General features: G+C 34.6%; 3 protein-coding genes across 3 annotated transcripts; 1 reads left to right on the plus strand and 2 right to left on the minus strand.

Annotated features, from left to right (window-relative positions):
- The first annotated feature begins 4573 nt into the window (after positions 1 to 4573).
- LOC111450620 (stress-induced protein KIN2-like) lies at positions 4574 to 5051 on the plus strand. The gene is made up of 2 exons (XM_023090835.1): positions 4574 to 4716; positions 4810 to 5051. The coding sequence occupies exons 1-2, from the start codon at positions 4657 to 4659 to the stop codon at positions 4951 to 4953; spliced, it is 204 nt and encodes a 67-aa protein (XP_022946603.1). The 5' UTR covers positions 4574 to 4656; the 3' UTR covers positions 4954 to 5051.
- Positions 5052 to 6349: 1298 nt separating this feature from the next.
- On the minus strand, positions 6350 to 6645 carry LOC111450698 (stress-induced protein KIN2-like). The gene is made up of 2 exons (XM_023090937.1): positions 6586 to 6645; positions 6350 to 6493 (listed from the first exon to the last, which is right to left on the minus strand). The coding sequence occupies exons 1-2, from the start codon at positions 6643 to 6645 to the stop codon at positions 6350 to 6352; spliced, it is 204 nt and encodes a 67-aa protein (XP_022946705.1).
- Positions 6646 to 14029: 7384 nt separating this feature from the next.
- Positions 14030 to 15198, minus strand: LOC111450617 (pectinesterase-like). The gene is made up of 2 exons (XM_023090830.1): positions 14876 to 15198; positions 14030 to 14808 (listed from the first exon to the last, which is right to left on the minus strand). Exons 1-2 carry the CDS (start codon positions 15195 to 15197, stop codon positions 14126 to 14128), a joined length of 1005 nt encoding a protein of 334 aa, XP_022946598.1. The 5' UTR covers position 15198; the 3' UTR covers positions 14030 to 14125.
- Between the last annotated feature and the right edge of the window lie 1540 nt (positions 15199 to 16738).

Here is a 16738-nt window from a genome sequence, read left to right on the forward strand (position 1 = left end):
AAAAAATAGCATATAGATTGACCTCGAATTACGTGTTATTCATGCTAAAATTTAATTTATCCAATCTAGTTTGAAGGCGTTACAACTCTAAATTTACTTTTTAGTTGAAACAGAAGATACTAGTTCAATGAATCTTGTTTATCAAGATCTAATTATACCTATAGCATTTTGAGACCATAATTATAATCTCTAAGGAATTAAATCATCTAAGTTCATTAATTAATAAAAAAATTTACTCCATTTAAGTGAGTTGGATTAAGAAAAAGAGATATATTTTTTATTTTAGTAGAATTTCCCCCACACCGTAACTTATCTCTATTGCAAAATAATTTCCTCTATGTTAAGTAGATTCAATCGGTAAAGGAAGGATCGACACTGAAAGCGAGATTCACCGATAACGAGTCTAGTATTGTTCCTCTCATGGATTATAGTGGGGCATCTTTGTTTTTAGAATTTTGTACTGTTTAGTAGGTGAATTTGGTAAAAATAACGATTATATCAACAAGAACCCTTCTATCAATTTTGTTGACTTTGATGCAATGCCATGAAAATTTGCAAAAGCGATTTTAATATGGAAAATGACTTTGATACCCTTGGTTTAAATTAGAGTAGAAACTTTAAAGTAAGTTGATTAATAATTCTAGCTTAAGCCAACTAGGGTAAGTGACTCCACTATTGGCTCAGTTGGAAGAATTAATTTATGTACGATGACACATGCCTCGTGGCACTTGCACGTGTCATATGTGGGATATGTTGATATGCAATGTTATGTTATATTATGTTATGATACACTATATGATATTACGATCCACCAATTTATGCTACGATATGTAAGATATGCCATGATAAGCTATGACATGTTATACTAATATATGCCAGGTTCAGCTATGTCAAGATGTTGTCATGCCGTAATATATAAAATTGTTATGAAACGGTAATCTATGATGCACAAACCTCCTTATGCCATGTCATTAAAGCTATGTTATGAATGAAATATTGTACAAGAATTATGTACACATCATTTTCAAGTTGACGATTTATCTTGTATAATTTATTATTCAATGATGGAAAGCTATGGGGACCTCATTCATAACTGTGTGTTCACGTGCATTAGAATACTTCTTCGTTATGATGAGTACAAACGCGTAGATTACAAGTATGATTATGACATTTATGTTCACCATGATGTTATGACGGTTGCTATTTTCTTTGGATGTCTGGCACAGCTCATTATTTAGTGCTATCCTGACGAGCAGGCCTAGGGGGTGTGCAAACCAGCCTGGTGGGCCCACGTTCACATGTGTAGGTCATATGTAGAGAAGTACAGCACATCCAACTTACCTGAACTAGAAAACCATCTAAGGCCATGAAATGATCTTTAAAATGATAGATTCCTCCATGTTGCATATGCTTGCAATTTTCTTCTCCAACAAGGATCACTTACAGAGTGTTTCTTGAAATACTTAAGTTATGTGGTATTCTTACATTTCAGGTAAAGGCAAGAACACCTCTGTATGGATGATGGTGACGACGCGTTGAAGACCATAAAACTTGTCTTAGGGTAGATGCATTTCATCTTTTCGTAGTCTAAAGTTAGAATATAACATTATTTTATTTTCCTGGTATCGTTTCTCATTTTCATTTTAAATGTTTTTGTGTTGTCTTAAAGGTTTTACCTTAAACATTTAAATCCATGACTTTGTTTATGAATTGTTTTAAATGAATATTTCCGCACTAAAGTTCATATCATGCATACAGTAATGACTTTACAATAATGACTTTACAATAATAGAAAAATATGGTCGTTACAATAAAAATATTAAAATAATTACAGCAGAAAACAAATCACGTGAATCTTAGATAAAATAAAACAATGCCCTAATCTTTCTAAGGGCTACCAATAACATGAATTCTACTACCCTAGCTTCAGTCTCATGGCAATCACTGCGACGTCATCATCCATGTAGATGTACCTTGTCTTTACGTAAAATGTAAGAGTAGTATATAGCTTGCGTATTTTAAGAAATGTTCAGTAAGTGACTCCATTATTGGGGTTAGGAAATGCAATCATATACAATCGTGTGTGTGACCTATCATTAACATCATTTCATGGCCTTGGTCTAAGCTTTCAATTCGAGTAGCTCGTATATGTACCCCTAGACCTGTTTTTTGACTAGCGTACATACAATATGCATGTGATCCATTACGTGGAATTCATTCATATACAGAAGTATCTCAATGTATGTAAACATACAATATGCATGAGGTCTCCGTCGTTAAAATCATGTCATGTGTCTATGATGTAATATGTATCTTCGTTTGTTTCATACATAAAATAATCCTTTCGTGTCATTACGTAAAGTAGTGTACAATATGCTAACATGTTTTCATAACATAGCACATTCATCAATGACATAACGTGTCGGCATGAAAAACATAACATGACATATTTTATAGTATCCATCATAACACAATAAGCAAACATATCAATTACAAGATACGATATGTGGAGGGCCACAAGGCACGCGCTGTTCATACTTCAAACAATTTATCTAACCAAACTAGTAGTGAAGCAATTTACTTAGGTATTTTAAACTCTATTTAATCCTTGAAGCTCGTCCAAGCTTGTCCCTTGAAATTTAAGTTAACCCGAATGAGTTCATCGCGTCAGATTAGAACTTATTAATCGATCCTATTCACCTGCCATCTCTAATTAAGTCCCTAACTTAGTTTATAATATTTAAATTTTGCCAAACGGTGGTCGTACTCATTAATCGATCTTATCCACCTAACATCTCTAACTTAGTTTATAATATCTAATTTTTTTTTTCCTAAACCCAAATTAGAAATACAGCCAAGGATTTTGGGTGAACTTGTAGTACTAGAATAATCTCTTCAAACGAAGATTATTCCTTCCGAAGATTAACGTCAGGATAAAGCATAGGTTGTCACAATTTAGTGCAACTTATTTTAGTTTGAATTAGTTATGGAATATATGATATTCGTAATCTTCCAGAATATATTAGTTAGGAAATATATCTTAGATATTTTAATCAGTTGAATTTGAATAGTAGTATATTTTATTTTATTATCAGGATTTAGTTAGTTTATATTTTCTTGGTAGATATTATTCAGTATCTTGTATCCTATTTAAAGGTCGTGAATATCAATGAAGATAGAACATTCGATCCCAATTCTTTTCCTCATTCTTAAATCTGTATTCTTTCGTTGAGTAATAATATTTTCATATCTATGCACACTTTTGAATGGTAGATATTGCGACATAGGTGACTCTAGCTCCACCGCTTTAAACTTGTTCGGATTCATGGATGTTTTATAGGGAGATATTTTTATCGATCACCTAATATATTGAAATCATGATCTAAATGTTCATAAAGACCTAATAGAACGATATTCGTATAAATCAACTAAGCATAAGTAATTCATACATACATTCACGTGAACCTAGCATGCAATTTGATATACGACTCAAACATATTCAACGGGAAGATAATGTCCATCTAACATGTAAAGTGCAAATAAATAAATTTTTCATTCTCCATTCTAGTACAGCAGAAGACATTTTAATAGTCATCCCTCCTTTATTCTCACACTATAGGAATTTTTGTAATTTTCCATAGCATGCTTTGCATACTTATCCGAAAAAAAGCTCATTAAAGTTCTAAACATGTATATTCTAAAAGCTCATTAAAGTTCTAAACATGTATATTCTAAAAGCTCATTAAAGTTCTAAACATGTATATTCTAACAACTTAAGGTGAGATAAGCTCGCATGCTAGCACGTTCTAGCAACTCAAATATTGCTTGCCTAGAATCCACCTCTGTACCGCCAACGGTTGTCGGCTGATTGATGGCCTCAGGTCAAACTACGTGAGTTCAAGTCTAGCAGCATGTAGATCCCTCAAATTTTTCCTATGCTGACACGTGTCGCAAGCAGTTTGGTTTGAGTTTTCGGATGTGCGCACAATTCACGGATCGGGCGAGCGAATCGAGTCGACAAGTTTGGGTTAACTTGTGGGTCAGATCAGCTTCGCGCCGCCTCTAAAACCAACAAAGCATCACGTGTCTACTGTTGGGCCAGCCACTTCTCCACCCATTTAGCAACACGTGTCCCTCCTTCAGAAATTTAAAATATCGAATAAAGACTCAGATATTACATTTAATTTTTATAAGTTAAAAACAAAAACCTAATTGGTTATTTGAAAGTTTAATATATAAGGACAAGTAAAAGAGTATGATTTGCATATAAATGAAAATAATTATTTCAATTGGTATGAGAGTCAAATTTAAGAAAAAAGAAAACATCAATGCCAAAAGAGTATCAAAGTCATAGAAGGGTTTATGTTCAAATATAGATACAACATATTGAACGAGAAACATTCTCACCTCCAAAACCTAGTCAATTGGCCCATAAGTAGAACACCTCCAACCACACCATGACAAGTGTCACCTCCCCTCAAACCCTATACTTCCATGTGGCATGCAACCTTTACACGTGTCAAGCAATGCTTGGATCAAACTACTCTATAAAATTACAACCAAGAGTGTTCGTACTCAACAACAACAATTCTATTCACCAAAATCCTTTGTTTCCAACTCTTTCTAGTCAGACTTTTTGACGAAGGGTAAAAATAAATGGCAGACAGCTCTCAAAGTTTGAGCTACCAAGTTGGAGAAGCCAAAGGCCAAGCACAGGTTCACCATGTCATTATTATTTGTTTAAATGGTTCATGATAAATATGAGTACATGGAGTGATGGGTAATATAGTTATTAACGTGATTATGTAGGAGAAGGCGAGTAATCTGATGGATAGGGCAAGTGGTGCAGCCCAATCAACTAAGGAGTCATTACAAGAGGCAGGACAACAGATACAAGCTAAAACGCAAGGTGCAGTTGATGCGGTCAAAGATGCTAGTGGCATGAAGAAATGAAGTTTTTCTATTATCATTTTCTATTGTTTCTATGAATGAGGATTTAAATTAAGTTGTCATTTTAATTATTATGTTTTCACTTTTGTATTTTGTTGGTGTCTTATATTTTTTATTTGTGAACTTAATTTAAATTATTATTAATAAACTATTATTTCAGTAATGCATAGTCATCAATTGTAATAATGCAATTTTTCTTATTGGTAGTCGCTATGATTAGTATTTCATTCTTGTTCATTCTCATTTTGATTATCGTGCTCTCTCTCGTATTTTGTTTGTTTTGATTTTTATACCCAAATTATTATTATTATTCATTTTTTGAACAACCTACATGCTAACATCGTAAAAAACATGCATGTTGCAAACTTTATAGATCGGTACAAGGTACCTCTTATACGTTCTGATTTTTCAGATCTCCTGGTCTACAGAAGAAAGGAAATCACGTTCTTTCGCTTTCGGGAAGGGAGGATTAAGAAAATCCTATTGATGGGAGCTTTCTTAGACCTTCGGAAAAAGCATGAAAAAAAAGGCTCGAATGGTATGATCCCTCCGTCACCCCAGGATGAAGGGGGCGATCTCGTAGTTCTTGGTTTGTGAAGATACGTTGTTAGGTGCTTCGTTTTATTTTCTGATTGAGGCCGAACCTAAACCTGTGCTCGAGAGATTGTCCATATACTGATAAGGGATGTATGGATTGTCGAGAAGAGAGGAGCCGAGGAGGTTCCCCGCCTGAAACCCACAAGTGAATAGAAAGTTGGATCTACATTGGATCTCACCTGAATCGACCTCCTCTTGTTGTTATAGGTAGTTGCTTTCAATTCTTTTAATTTTTTCTTAGTCATCTTATCCTTAGGATGGCTCTCATTCAGATGTGGTTTTAGTTCATTTATGTATACCTCTTTTATTCGGGTGTCATATGTCCACTAGCTTTTGCGTTGGTTCATCCCCGAACCACTAGTAGAAAAATCACTCTAATACCAATTATAAAGATTTTTTTTCTAATAAAATAGAGACGTCAGTACATACATGATATGCCTATTGTGCACGAAAAATTATGTGTTCTAGGAGAATGAAATGGGCAAACTGTTGGAATCACCAGATTAGTCCAAGCCAGCCATGCAAAAGATGAAGACAAGAATGTGCATGACTCATGGTAGAAAAAATTAGGCTGTGGTAAGGCATAGGAATGTGGAGTTCGAAGTAGGCAAGAAGACATTTTTTTTTAAGATGTCTCCATGAAAGACGTTTAGAGGTTTGAAAGGAAGGGCAAGTTAAGACCATAGCTTCATTGGACACTTTGACTATGCATGATACAAGAGTGAAAACATAATAATCAAAATGACAACTGAATTTAAATCCTTATTCATAGAAACACTAGGAAATGGTAATAGAAAAAACTTCATTTCTTCATGCCAGTGGCATCTTTGACCGCATCAACTGCACCTTGTGCTTTAGCCTGCATCTGTTGTCCTGCCTCTTGTAATGACTCCTTAGTTGATTGGGCTGCCTCACTTGCCCTATCCATCAGATTACTCGCCTTCTCCTACATAATCACATTAATAACTATATTACCCATCACTCCATATAGTCATATTTAGCATGAACCATTTATAAAAGAATAGTGGCACAGTGAACCTGTGTTTGGCCCTTGGCTTCTCCAACTTGGTTGCTCAAACTTTGAGAGCTGTCTGCCATTTACTTTTGCGCTTTTTCAAATATCCAAAAAGGTTGGACTACAGGAAAAAGTTAGAAACCAATAGTTGATGATTAAGAACACTCTTGGTTATGATTTTATAAAGTAGTTTGATCCAAACATTGCTTGACACGTATAAAGGTTGCATGCCACATGAAAGTTTAGGGTTTGAAGGGAGGCGAAACTTGTCATGGTGTGGTTGGATTTGTCCTACTTTTGGGCCAATTGACCAGGTTTTGGAGTTGAGAGTGTTTCTTGTTCAATATGTTGTATTTATATTTATATTTGAGCTATAAAGGTCTAGAACGGGACTGACAAATAAAAAGTGGATGTGGGTTTGCTCGGGTGAGAGTTGTGATTTCCAACCAAAATTGGCGAGCTAAAACTCGAGCTACAGTACATTTCAAGATATGAAATCAATCTCATTCTCTTTCTTTATTCATAGTCTATAAATTTCATGAAGAAACCAAGACCAAAAGACCATCTTTGAGGAATGCCATTTTCAAGCAGTAGAGACACTAGCGCGCACGTCTTTATCAGCTGTCTAAAGAGAAGATAATAACATAGTCAATTCAGTTTAACTGGTCACGTCATTTTTAAAATTGAACCCCTTTCAACCGATTATCATGAAATTCTTTTTGGTTCTTGAATCTAGACTCTCTGAGGAACCTAGAAAAGCAAATTTTGGGTGATTCAGGTATTGAAAGCTCCAAAACGATGCCCCAAACATTAACTTAGATGTAAGTAACGAATATGGCTTTTCTCAAATTTTACTTGTAACAATCACGTACCCTTAAGTTTAAGTAATATTAAAAGAAATATAGAGAATTAGATCTAGAACTAGAATTCAAGGACCTAAATCAAACCTTTCACTTAGAAATCAAATAACATTAAAATAACACACTAAATAGACTAAATAGACTTGAAGGCATATCCTATATATAAATTTATGAGATTTTAATAGAAGGCCATCTTTATTCTCACTCTATATTTTCTATATTTTTGAACGGACAAAAGAAGCCTGCTGGAGGGTGGAAGCCAATTTGAAGCCGATGGCATACAATGCCACCTAGATTTCAATTGTTTTTATTTTTAAATAAAATATATTTATATTTTGTTTCAAAAGTGAAAAATTTTACTGATGTTTTATCGTCTATTTTACTCTACTTTTAAGTTTTCAAGTTAGTAAGTCGTGATAAAAAATATACCGAGACCGGAGGATAAAAAAGTAATGACATTACTTTTTCCATTAAAAATAAAATTATTACTACATTCATAACATGACGGTTTTGTTAAAAAAAAACTATTTTAAAATATTTTATCGTACAAATCTCCTATAAACTTAAACATTCATAATCATGGCAAACAGATGAAAATTCCATTGGAATAAGGATAGAGGACAATTCATAACTCAGACTAATCGTGAAAACAATTTCAAACTATCATTAATAATGAAATTATAGCAAAAAGTACATAATCGTTATAACAATGACTTTATTTCATGGCTTCATTAGCTAGCACTAGCACTCGAACATGGGTGTAACACCCGAGTCCTAAAGAAAAATTTAAAAACTCAATTTTTCTTAAAGTTAAACTCTTAAAATTTTATTAAGATTCTTAGACTTTAAATTTTAATTTGAATTTTGAGATGAGGTGGAAAAGATAGTTCTTAGAAAAATCCCAAAAACTCAAGAAGTATATAAAATAAAATAGTAAAACATTAGAAAATTTGGTCAAATTCAACTGGATAGGGCATATAGGTCATTTTGGCCCTCTTGCCTAATTCAAGGTCTAAATTAGCTCGAGACTAATGGTGAAGAAAAATAAAGAAAGAAAAAGGAAAAGAGTGAACGAAAAGAATATTAGAGTTTAGAGATTCTTGAATCAGAGTTAGAGAGAAAAAGTAGAAATACACTGAAAACGACCATTTGGAGTCAAAACTTCGCTAGAGTTTCTTCGCAAGAATTGCTCATTGGCTTGGGAAAAACCATTATGTGCTTTTGATTTATTCAAATCCGTCAAGAATCGAGGAAGAACGGAAAGTATGCTTTTTGAGTTCTTGATTTCGTTTTTTCTTTTTTCGAGTTCAAAAGTCTTTTGAATCTTGATATTAATTTTAAGTATGTTGATATTGAAGGAATTTCACAAAAGATTCTTGAAGGAACCTAGAATTGATTTATACCAGAAGGTGGTGTTCCGATAAACTATAAGAAACTGAAAAATTTTGAGATTTTAGTTTTTGGACAATTTTTGGACTCATTATTTCTTGGTGTGATTGACTAGAAATGATGAGAAAAATGACTTAATAAAGATGGATTCAAAATCTACAATTTTGTAAAGAAATTAATTTAATTTGAGTTTTTAAGGGAAGTTATGAAAATAGAAAGAAAATAGAAAAGAATTGAAAACTGGTTTGGAAATCTGGAGATTTTGACGAAGAAGTCGAATGCTTAAGGTGACTGCACATGAGAGGTGCTTTTCGACCAATTCGACTCCTCTTTGTTAGTTTTTTGTCTCGATATTGAAACTAACAATAAATTTACTTGAATTAGTACCTACCGGAGAAATTTGGAATATTTTGGAGCTCTTCACACGCCATAAACTATTACACTGACTTTAGGCGAGTAATACTTGTAGGTATCGTTAGGACGTGCTACCATGTGGGCATTCCTTACCTTAAGTAATTAGATAATGCATGTTAAAGACTTCGAAATGACATTTTTGGATGAGTATGCAATGGAAAATATATCATTATGCCCAAGGTTGAAATTCCCGAGAAGCATGTTGTTTTATGTATCATGTGAAGCTAGAAAGAGAATATGCATGACTAGAATATGAGATGGGTAATATGGATGAATATGTTATGCATGATGTAAGACATTACCAAAATGCCCCTATGGTGAGAATTGTGATGCATGTTGCTTTATATGTTTTCCACCATGTTAGAAAAAAGGATGGGCTATTGTTATCTATGCTCTAGGTCATTGATGGATGTTATCTTCTCATTGAGCTTGACTTGTATGTGTATTGATATAGTATGTTTTAGCTCCAAGTGCATGACTGTATGTTCTCCCTATAGAGCGTGTTTATCTGTACAAAGCTATGGCATTAAAGTGAGGTTAGCTAGATGATGATCTAGGTTGGAACATCTCTAATAGATTGAGCATTTTATGATTGTGAGAAATGATCAGAGGGTGTAGACCCTTGTGCGCCCAGACTAAGAAAGAATCGAGAAGTTAGATAAGAGTAACTTGCAGCTAGAAGTAAGCATTAAGTCATCTAACCTCCCTTGGAATCCAATAGTTAGCTCCTAGATATGACCAAGTCAAAATTTAAATTATGGATTACACGCTTAAGTGATTGATAGGAATATCTCCCTAGCAAACGATGTATGAGAGAACTTAGTTAAGATTCGAGAGCTAAAGTTAGTGTTGTTTACATGTTGACCTATGTCAAAATATTTCTAGTAGACCATGCACCTCAGATCGTGAGGGCAATCAGAGGTCTAAACCTAAGTACACCCAGAGATTTGGATTAGCACTGAGGAGCTAACCTCGAGCATCTTGAAAAATGAGAGTGAAATTTAAATCACCTAGAAGCCCCTAAGAACCTCGTAGGTCTCCACGTCAACCAAAAACGACCAAAGTAGCTCATCAGGCTATAACAATGTGAACAGTGTCACAAGTCTGTCCACTACCTTTTTTACTTTGATACCATACCATCAAGACTCCGCTCTGATTCCCGTACCATGAAGCTAGGCATGTGAGCTACATTATCACGACACGTGCTCCAACTCAGTGGAAATAGCCAAAGATATGCAGAACAAGACCTTTGTCCTGTAAACTTGTCCCTGAGCAGGGGAGCATGGGACCATTTAGCATGGCCTAGTAGCTGACCGACACACCAGGGATCTCTTCCCCTAAACTTTGGCGACTTTTGATCCCGTGTGAGGGTCTGTCAACTAAATCACATGGGTGATGTTCAGATTGTTGTTCATTTTAGATCCATGCATCCTGTCTCGCAGCTTATGAGGTCGCGCCTCAACAATAGGATATTGGAGAGGTTTACAGTCATAGAGGAAGTCATTCCGAAGCATCAGTCTGTCTTTGTATTTGAGTCTTTTGTATTTTTTTTTTTTTTGCAATTGTATCGTAGACTCATTTTCCTCTTTTGTAATAATTCGAACATCATCTTAAAATTGAATTTTATTTTATATTTAATTTTGGTGGTCCTGTCTTTATTTAAATTTAAATTTTATCGAATTTTATCTTTTATTTTATTTTATTAGATTTGGCTTTCATCTCTTTAGTCACAATCCGATATTTGAATCTTCAAAAAATTTGGTCATGACAATGGGGATGAGTATTGACAAATATATAGTAAAAAAAGTTGGTCGTGACAATGGGGATATGATAAAAAAAAAAGTAAGTGACCCCACTATTGCAGTCATATAATTCAATCACATACAATTATATCATGGCTAGTTGGACCTCATTTTCTTGATTGTTCCTTGCTCTACTTTATTTTTTTAGTAGGGTTGGGTGCATAATACTTCTTTACACACGATTCATGTAAGCATTTGAACTCACTAAGCAGACTCATTAACGTACACTCTAGGCCTAACTATGGGCTAGCATGCTCAGCTATCGAAAGCAAACAGAAAAGAAAGGAAGCAAATAATAATGTGGCATATGAATCCGTATGTAACATGTTTGATAAGTAATCCATAATCATATGACATTCAGCATGTATGAGATCCTCTATAAAAAAAAAAATAATGGTTCAATGATGCACATAATACTTTAATGTTTATCATGACTCTTTATGAGACATATGTACATAATTGTGGTGCTTATTTGTACTCATCATACATGACATCATGGTGTCTCACTCGACATCAACAAAATCATACTAACATAGCAATCATAAGTAGCACAGATTAAGTAAATACATCACAAAGTTCATTAAAATATCATAACATGAATACTATTTAACATGATATATGCTATTCACGTATCAATCAATTTTATCTTATTTATAGTTCTAGGCTCAACTTGGTTCTCCTGACCATAAATTCTGCTCAATCAAAATTCAAGCTCACATATGTTATTATATTCATTTAGAAAATCGAGTTTAGAGTCTAATTATGTGTGAAATCCCACCTCGATTGGGGAGGAGAACGAAAAACTCTTTATAAGGGTGTGGAAATGTTTCTGTTGTAGACGCGTTTTAAAAACTTTGAGAGGAACTCCGAAAGGGAAAGTTCAAAGAGGACAATATTTGCTAGCAGTGGGCCTGGGCCGTTGCAAATGGTATCAGAGCTAAACATCGGGCGATGTGCCAGCAAGGAGGTTGTTCCCCGAAGGGGGAGGCAAAGTGTTAGACAGGACGCTGGGCCCCAAAGGGGGTGGATTTGGTGGTGGTCCCATATCGATTGGAGAAAGAAACGAGTGTCAGCGAGGACGCTGGATCCCAAGGGGGGGAGGGGGTGGATTGTGAAATCTCACATCGGTTGGGGAGAAGAACGAAACACTCTTTATAAAGGTGTGGAAACCTAACAGACGTGTTTTAAAAACCTTGAGAAAAAGCGTGAAAGGAAAAGTTCAAAAAAGACAATATCTAAAAAAGACAATATTTACTGGCAATTATCTTAAGACAATATCTAATGGCAATTACCTTACGAAATTAACATAACTTAACTATACTAAAATCAGTCTTAAACACGGTTACATATTACTATTGATTTGAAACCATAACTACATGAATCTTTAGCTTTAATTGCATAAGAAACCATCTGGAATAGTCCAAAACGGTCAAGCTAGCCAACTAAAACTAAACCGAGTTAAAGATGTCAATCAAAGATTTTTTTTCCTTTTCAATTTCAGTCTCTCCATTGTTAGTCAAAAGGGAATTATTGCATGAATCTATATATGATATGAAGTTTACAAAAGAGTATAAATATGGCAAGGAAATCGTAATGCATGCAAATACAAACAAACGTTTTGCTTCATTTCTTGGTGAATGCATCATTAAACGAATAGAATTCAACTCAAACTTTATCAAACAAAAAAGTAAGCCAAGATAGTTCAAAATCTTTATAATTCAAAATTATCTAAAATATTTTATTTTTAAATTGATTTTTCTTTAATTTTTATAGTACGGACAAAAAACTAAACTTGACAATCATTACTTTTCAGCCAAGGTCTTCCCTATAAGGTTCATCTATATGGTAAGGTGATAAATACGGACAATACCTCATTTCCTTTACTACAAATTAAAGAAGTCAATGCTCGTAAGTTTAAATGACTCGTAACCATTAAAAGATTGAAACTTGTGAGAGTTCGATATGAATCTGTCAGTTTTGTTGTCTTTGTCACTTTTCTTGTTTATTGAACACTTCGTGTGCTTGTCGATGATGATTTGTACTCTTGAATTGCATTACCTAATATCAAATGAGCAAAGATTCTTTACGAGTTCTTATTGGTGAGCGACTATTAAAGAACCAAAATCAAGATTTTAATATGAGATTGATTTTGAGGGACTTACACAAGAATCCTCAACTTGGAAGTCCCGATATGATTAATTGAGCACCTTATGACTTTTGTTGCCAACGTCAAAAATTATTAAATGCAAACATATATAAGCAGTGTGAGATCCCACATCGGTTGGGGAGGAGAGCTAAACATTTTTTATAAACGTGTGGAAACCTCTCTCTAACATACGTGTTTTAAAAACCTTGAGCAGCAGTTTGAAAAAAAAACTCAAAGAGGACAATATCTTCTAACAGTGGGCTTGGGTTGTTACGAGTAGGTACGTCTACTACTTCATTGTTTGGTTTTTAACTTAATTTTGTCTACCTTTTTGTCTTTCTTCTTTATTGTCATGGATAAATAAAGTAAATTGTTTGTGGTCACCGTGAGACTCAAGTAAACCAGAGTTATATGAATAAATCGATACTACATTGAACAAGAGTGATTATGAGATTAGGATAGTTAAGAAATGTTTTAAAAAATTGAAAGTTACTACCTATACCAACAAAGTACATCTTCATTTTCAAACCCTAAAATAAAATGTGTTCTCTTTAGAGCAATCCTATATTAGGTGACCTTTTGAAAAAAATTCTATAAAACATGCGAGTGAAAACAAAACATGCTAAAAAAACACATGCCGGTAAGTACATGAAGTAATGTGATCATGTTGCAGGAGATGTAGAAGAATATCTAGCCATCCGTGACTAATTCAAATTCATAATTCTAGGCTTTGTGGCCTTATTACTATTTCTAACCGTCTCCAAATTTAGAGTCAATATAGAATGACTTTTCTAATATTTAAAACCATTCTAACTGAGCTATTGCGACCACTCTACTAGACATTGCATGCAATATCTAAACAAAAAGGTCACCTTTTGTTGCTATGGATTCATATTGAGCTAACCCTTTTGAGGCTACAATTTTTATTTAGAAATTATATCTCAAGAAAACCCTAAAAACCAGTTCTAAATGGAATGCCAGTTTCAGGCAACCACTGACTCCCACCAATAAAGTTTTCAACGGTAAACCTTGTAACTTGTGTAGCCGTATGTAATATATGGTAACCAGGCCAATCCACTCTTCTAGAAGTGTCAGCTCCTGGACCCGTATTATTGTACTCTGCAAAAAACAATTGGTCAACCGGTACATCTGGCCACCCTAACCATCCTTTAGGCTGAACCACAGTGTCAAGAAATGACTCGATGAACACAACCGTTGAATATTCTTTCCATGGCCGTCCAAGATACAACAATACCTTGTCCTTACTTGATGCTATCTCGGGCGACACGGTCACCTTACAGTTTTGGAAGACGAAGCCGCTTTGATCATCTATATTTGCTTTCGATTGTGCTGTTACCGTAGTCTTAATACCAAATTCTCGAACATATATATTACAATCTTGGAATACTGTGACTCCGTTTCCGAATATGAAGTCAATGCTTCCGTATATATCGCACTCTCTGAAGAATTGGGGTAGTCCCCCAGCATAAAGCGTATCTTGATAACCCAAAAACACACACTTATAGTATGCGGAGTGTTTGGCTTGGTCAAGAACTGCAACAGCTTGGTGCTCCTTCGGCCCAGCTGAGTTTTGAAATGTCAACGACTGAGCCATGAAATTTGCACCTCTTACAGCTATAAAATGAAATATGTTTTAGTATTAACACAAATTTAATCGGCTAGTGGAGAATTTGAAGCTTACTGAGAGTTGCAGAAGTTGCTGTGGTCGATCCAGTGCCATTACTTCGATCGTCAACGATGATGGTGGTAGAAGCATCATCCCCAATCAAAGCTATGAATGTCTTAGAAGGTGGAACTTCAATCAGTTCCTTGTATGTTCCAGGTTTCACATGAATGGAAAATCTTTTCGTGCTCAAATTTGGTGCGGCTGCTATAGCATCACTAATTTTGACATAATTTCCCGTGCCATCTAAAGACACTGTGACATCAAAACTATAGCAATAAGAAAAGTTAGTAACTAGCAAATAGACTATAAAGAGCATAGCAAGCTTGAATGATGGCATTTTCGAGATGAAAGTGAGAGACAAGCTCATGATATATATATATATATATATATATATATATATATATATAAAAGAGTAATTTGCAAATCTAGCCCTAGGTTTTGAGATATTCATATATAATAGAAAAGTTAAAATATAATTTTCATTTTTAAATACTTCAATTTTTAAATACTTTAACTTCACTTCATTGGTGCATGAATAGGTATATCAATAGTATAAATGAAATTTAATTGATATACCAATTATATCATTGATATGTCATGTGCAAAGAGACATACTGCAACATATGAGAAGAAATATGTTAGGCCCCATTAGACAATCATTGTTTTATTAGGCCCTCGATACATGTCAGATCCACAGGACGGATCTTCCATGCATGATAATCACTGACTACCTGCATGATAAATGCCTACCTTCAGGACGGATCCACCTTGTAGGATAATCCAACAAACAATCGAGTCACACGTCCCTAATTAGCCTCACTACTAACTCAAAGATATCGAACTAAAATGGAAAGGAAAGTGGAAGATGCTCAGAAATCGTACCGGTTGCTATCAACTTGAAAAGCTACTTTTGTCATTCTTGGATGTTGTGGAGGTCTACTACGTTCTTAAGGGTGTCTAGAAAATTTCAATCTCATCTCTCACTCCAGGACGTTTAGGATTAGCTCCCCAGGCTAAACCAATCTCTGGGTGCACTTAGGTCTAACATCTGATCGCTCATGATCATGGAGTGCAAAGTCTACTGTAATGTACTGACCTAGGTCAACATGTAAACTATTCTAGCTGTAGCACCTTAAACTTAACTTGATTCTCTTGTGCATGTTTTCCTAGGGAGATTATCCTATCTATCACCTAAAGCACCATATAAATAATCTAATCATGCATGCAAGTTTATTAGGGAGATATCCTATTAATAACCTAAAGAACTCAAATATAAGTTTAAATATTCATGCAAACAAACAAACAATCAAACTCAACTAGGAGATAACATCCATCAATCACCCGGAGAACAAATCTCATCATAGGGGCTTTTGGGTAATTTCTTACATCATGCATAACATACTCTTCCATATTGTCCACTCGAATTCCTAGTCATGCATACTAGCTTTTTAGCTTTGCATAAAACATATAACAACATGTTTCTTTAAAATCTCAACTTAGTGGCAAAATGCTAATTTTTCATAACATATGCATCCAAAAACGTCATTCCAAAGTCCTTAACATGCAATTTCTAACAACTTAAGGTAAGGAATGCTCACATACTAGTACGTCCTAGTGATCCCTACAAGTATTACTTGCCTAAGTTTGTGTGGTTACTTACTTTGATGATGCGTGCCTTCTCAAGCTAGCTTTTTCGTGTCTTAGGAGCTCAAAAATTTCTAAAATTTCTAAAATTTCTCTAGTAGGTCCTAATTCAATCCAAATAGGGTTAGTATTGAAATCAGGATAAAAAAAAAAAAAAGTTGAATGGGAGTCGAATGTGTTGAGAAATTCACACTCACACACCCACGGGCGTGCAAAGAGGTTCACCATGGGGGG

This window comes from Cucurbita moschata, unplaced genomic scaffold (assembly GCF_002738365.1).
Source record: "Cucurbita moschata cultivar Rifu unplaced genomic scaffold, Cmos_1.0 Cmo_Scf00012, whole genome shotgun sequence".
Taxonomy (NCBI): Eukaryota; Viridiplantae; Streptophyta; class Magnoliopsida; order Cucurbitales; family Cucurbitaceae; genus Cucurbita; species Cucurbita moschata.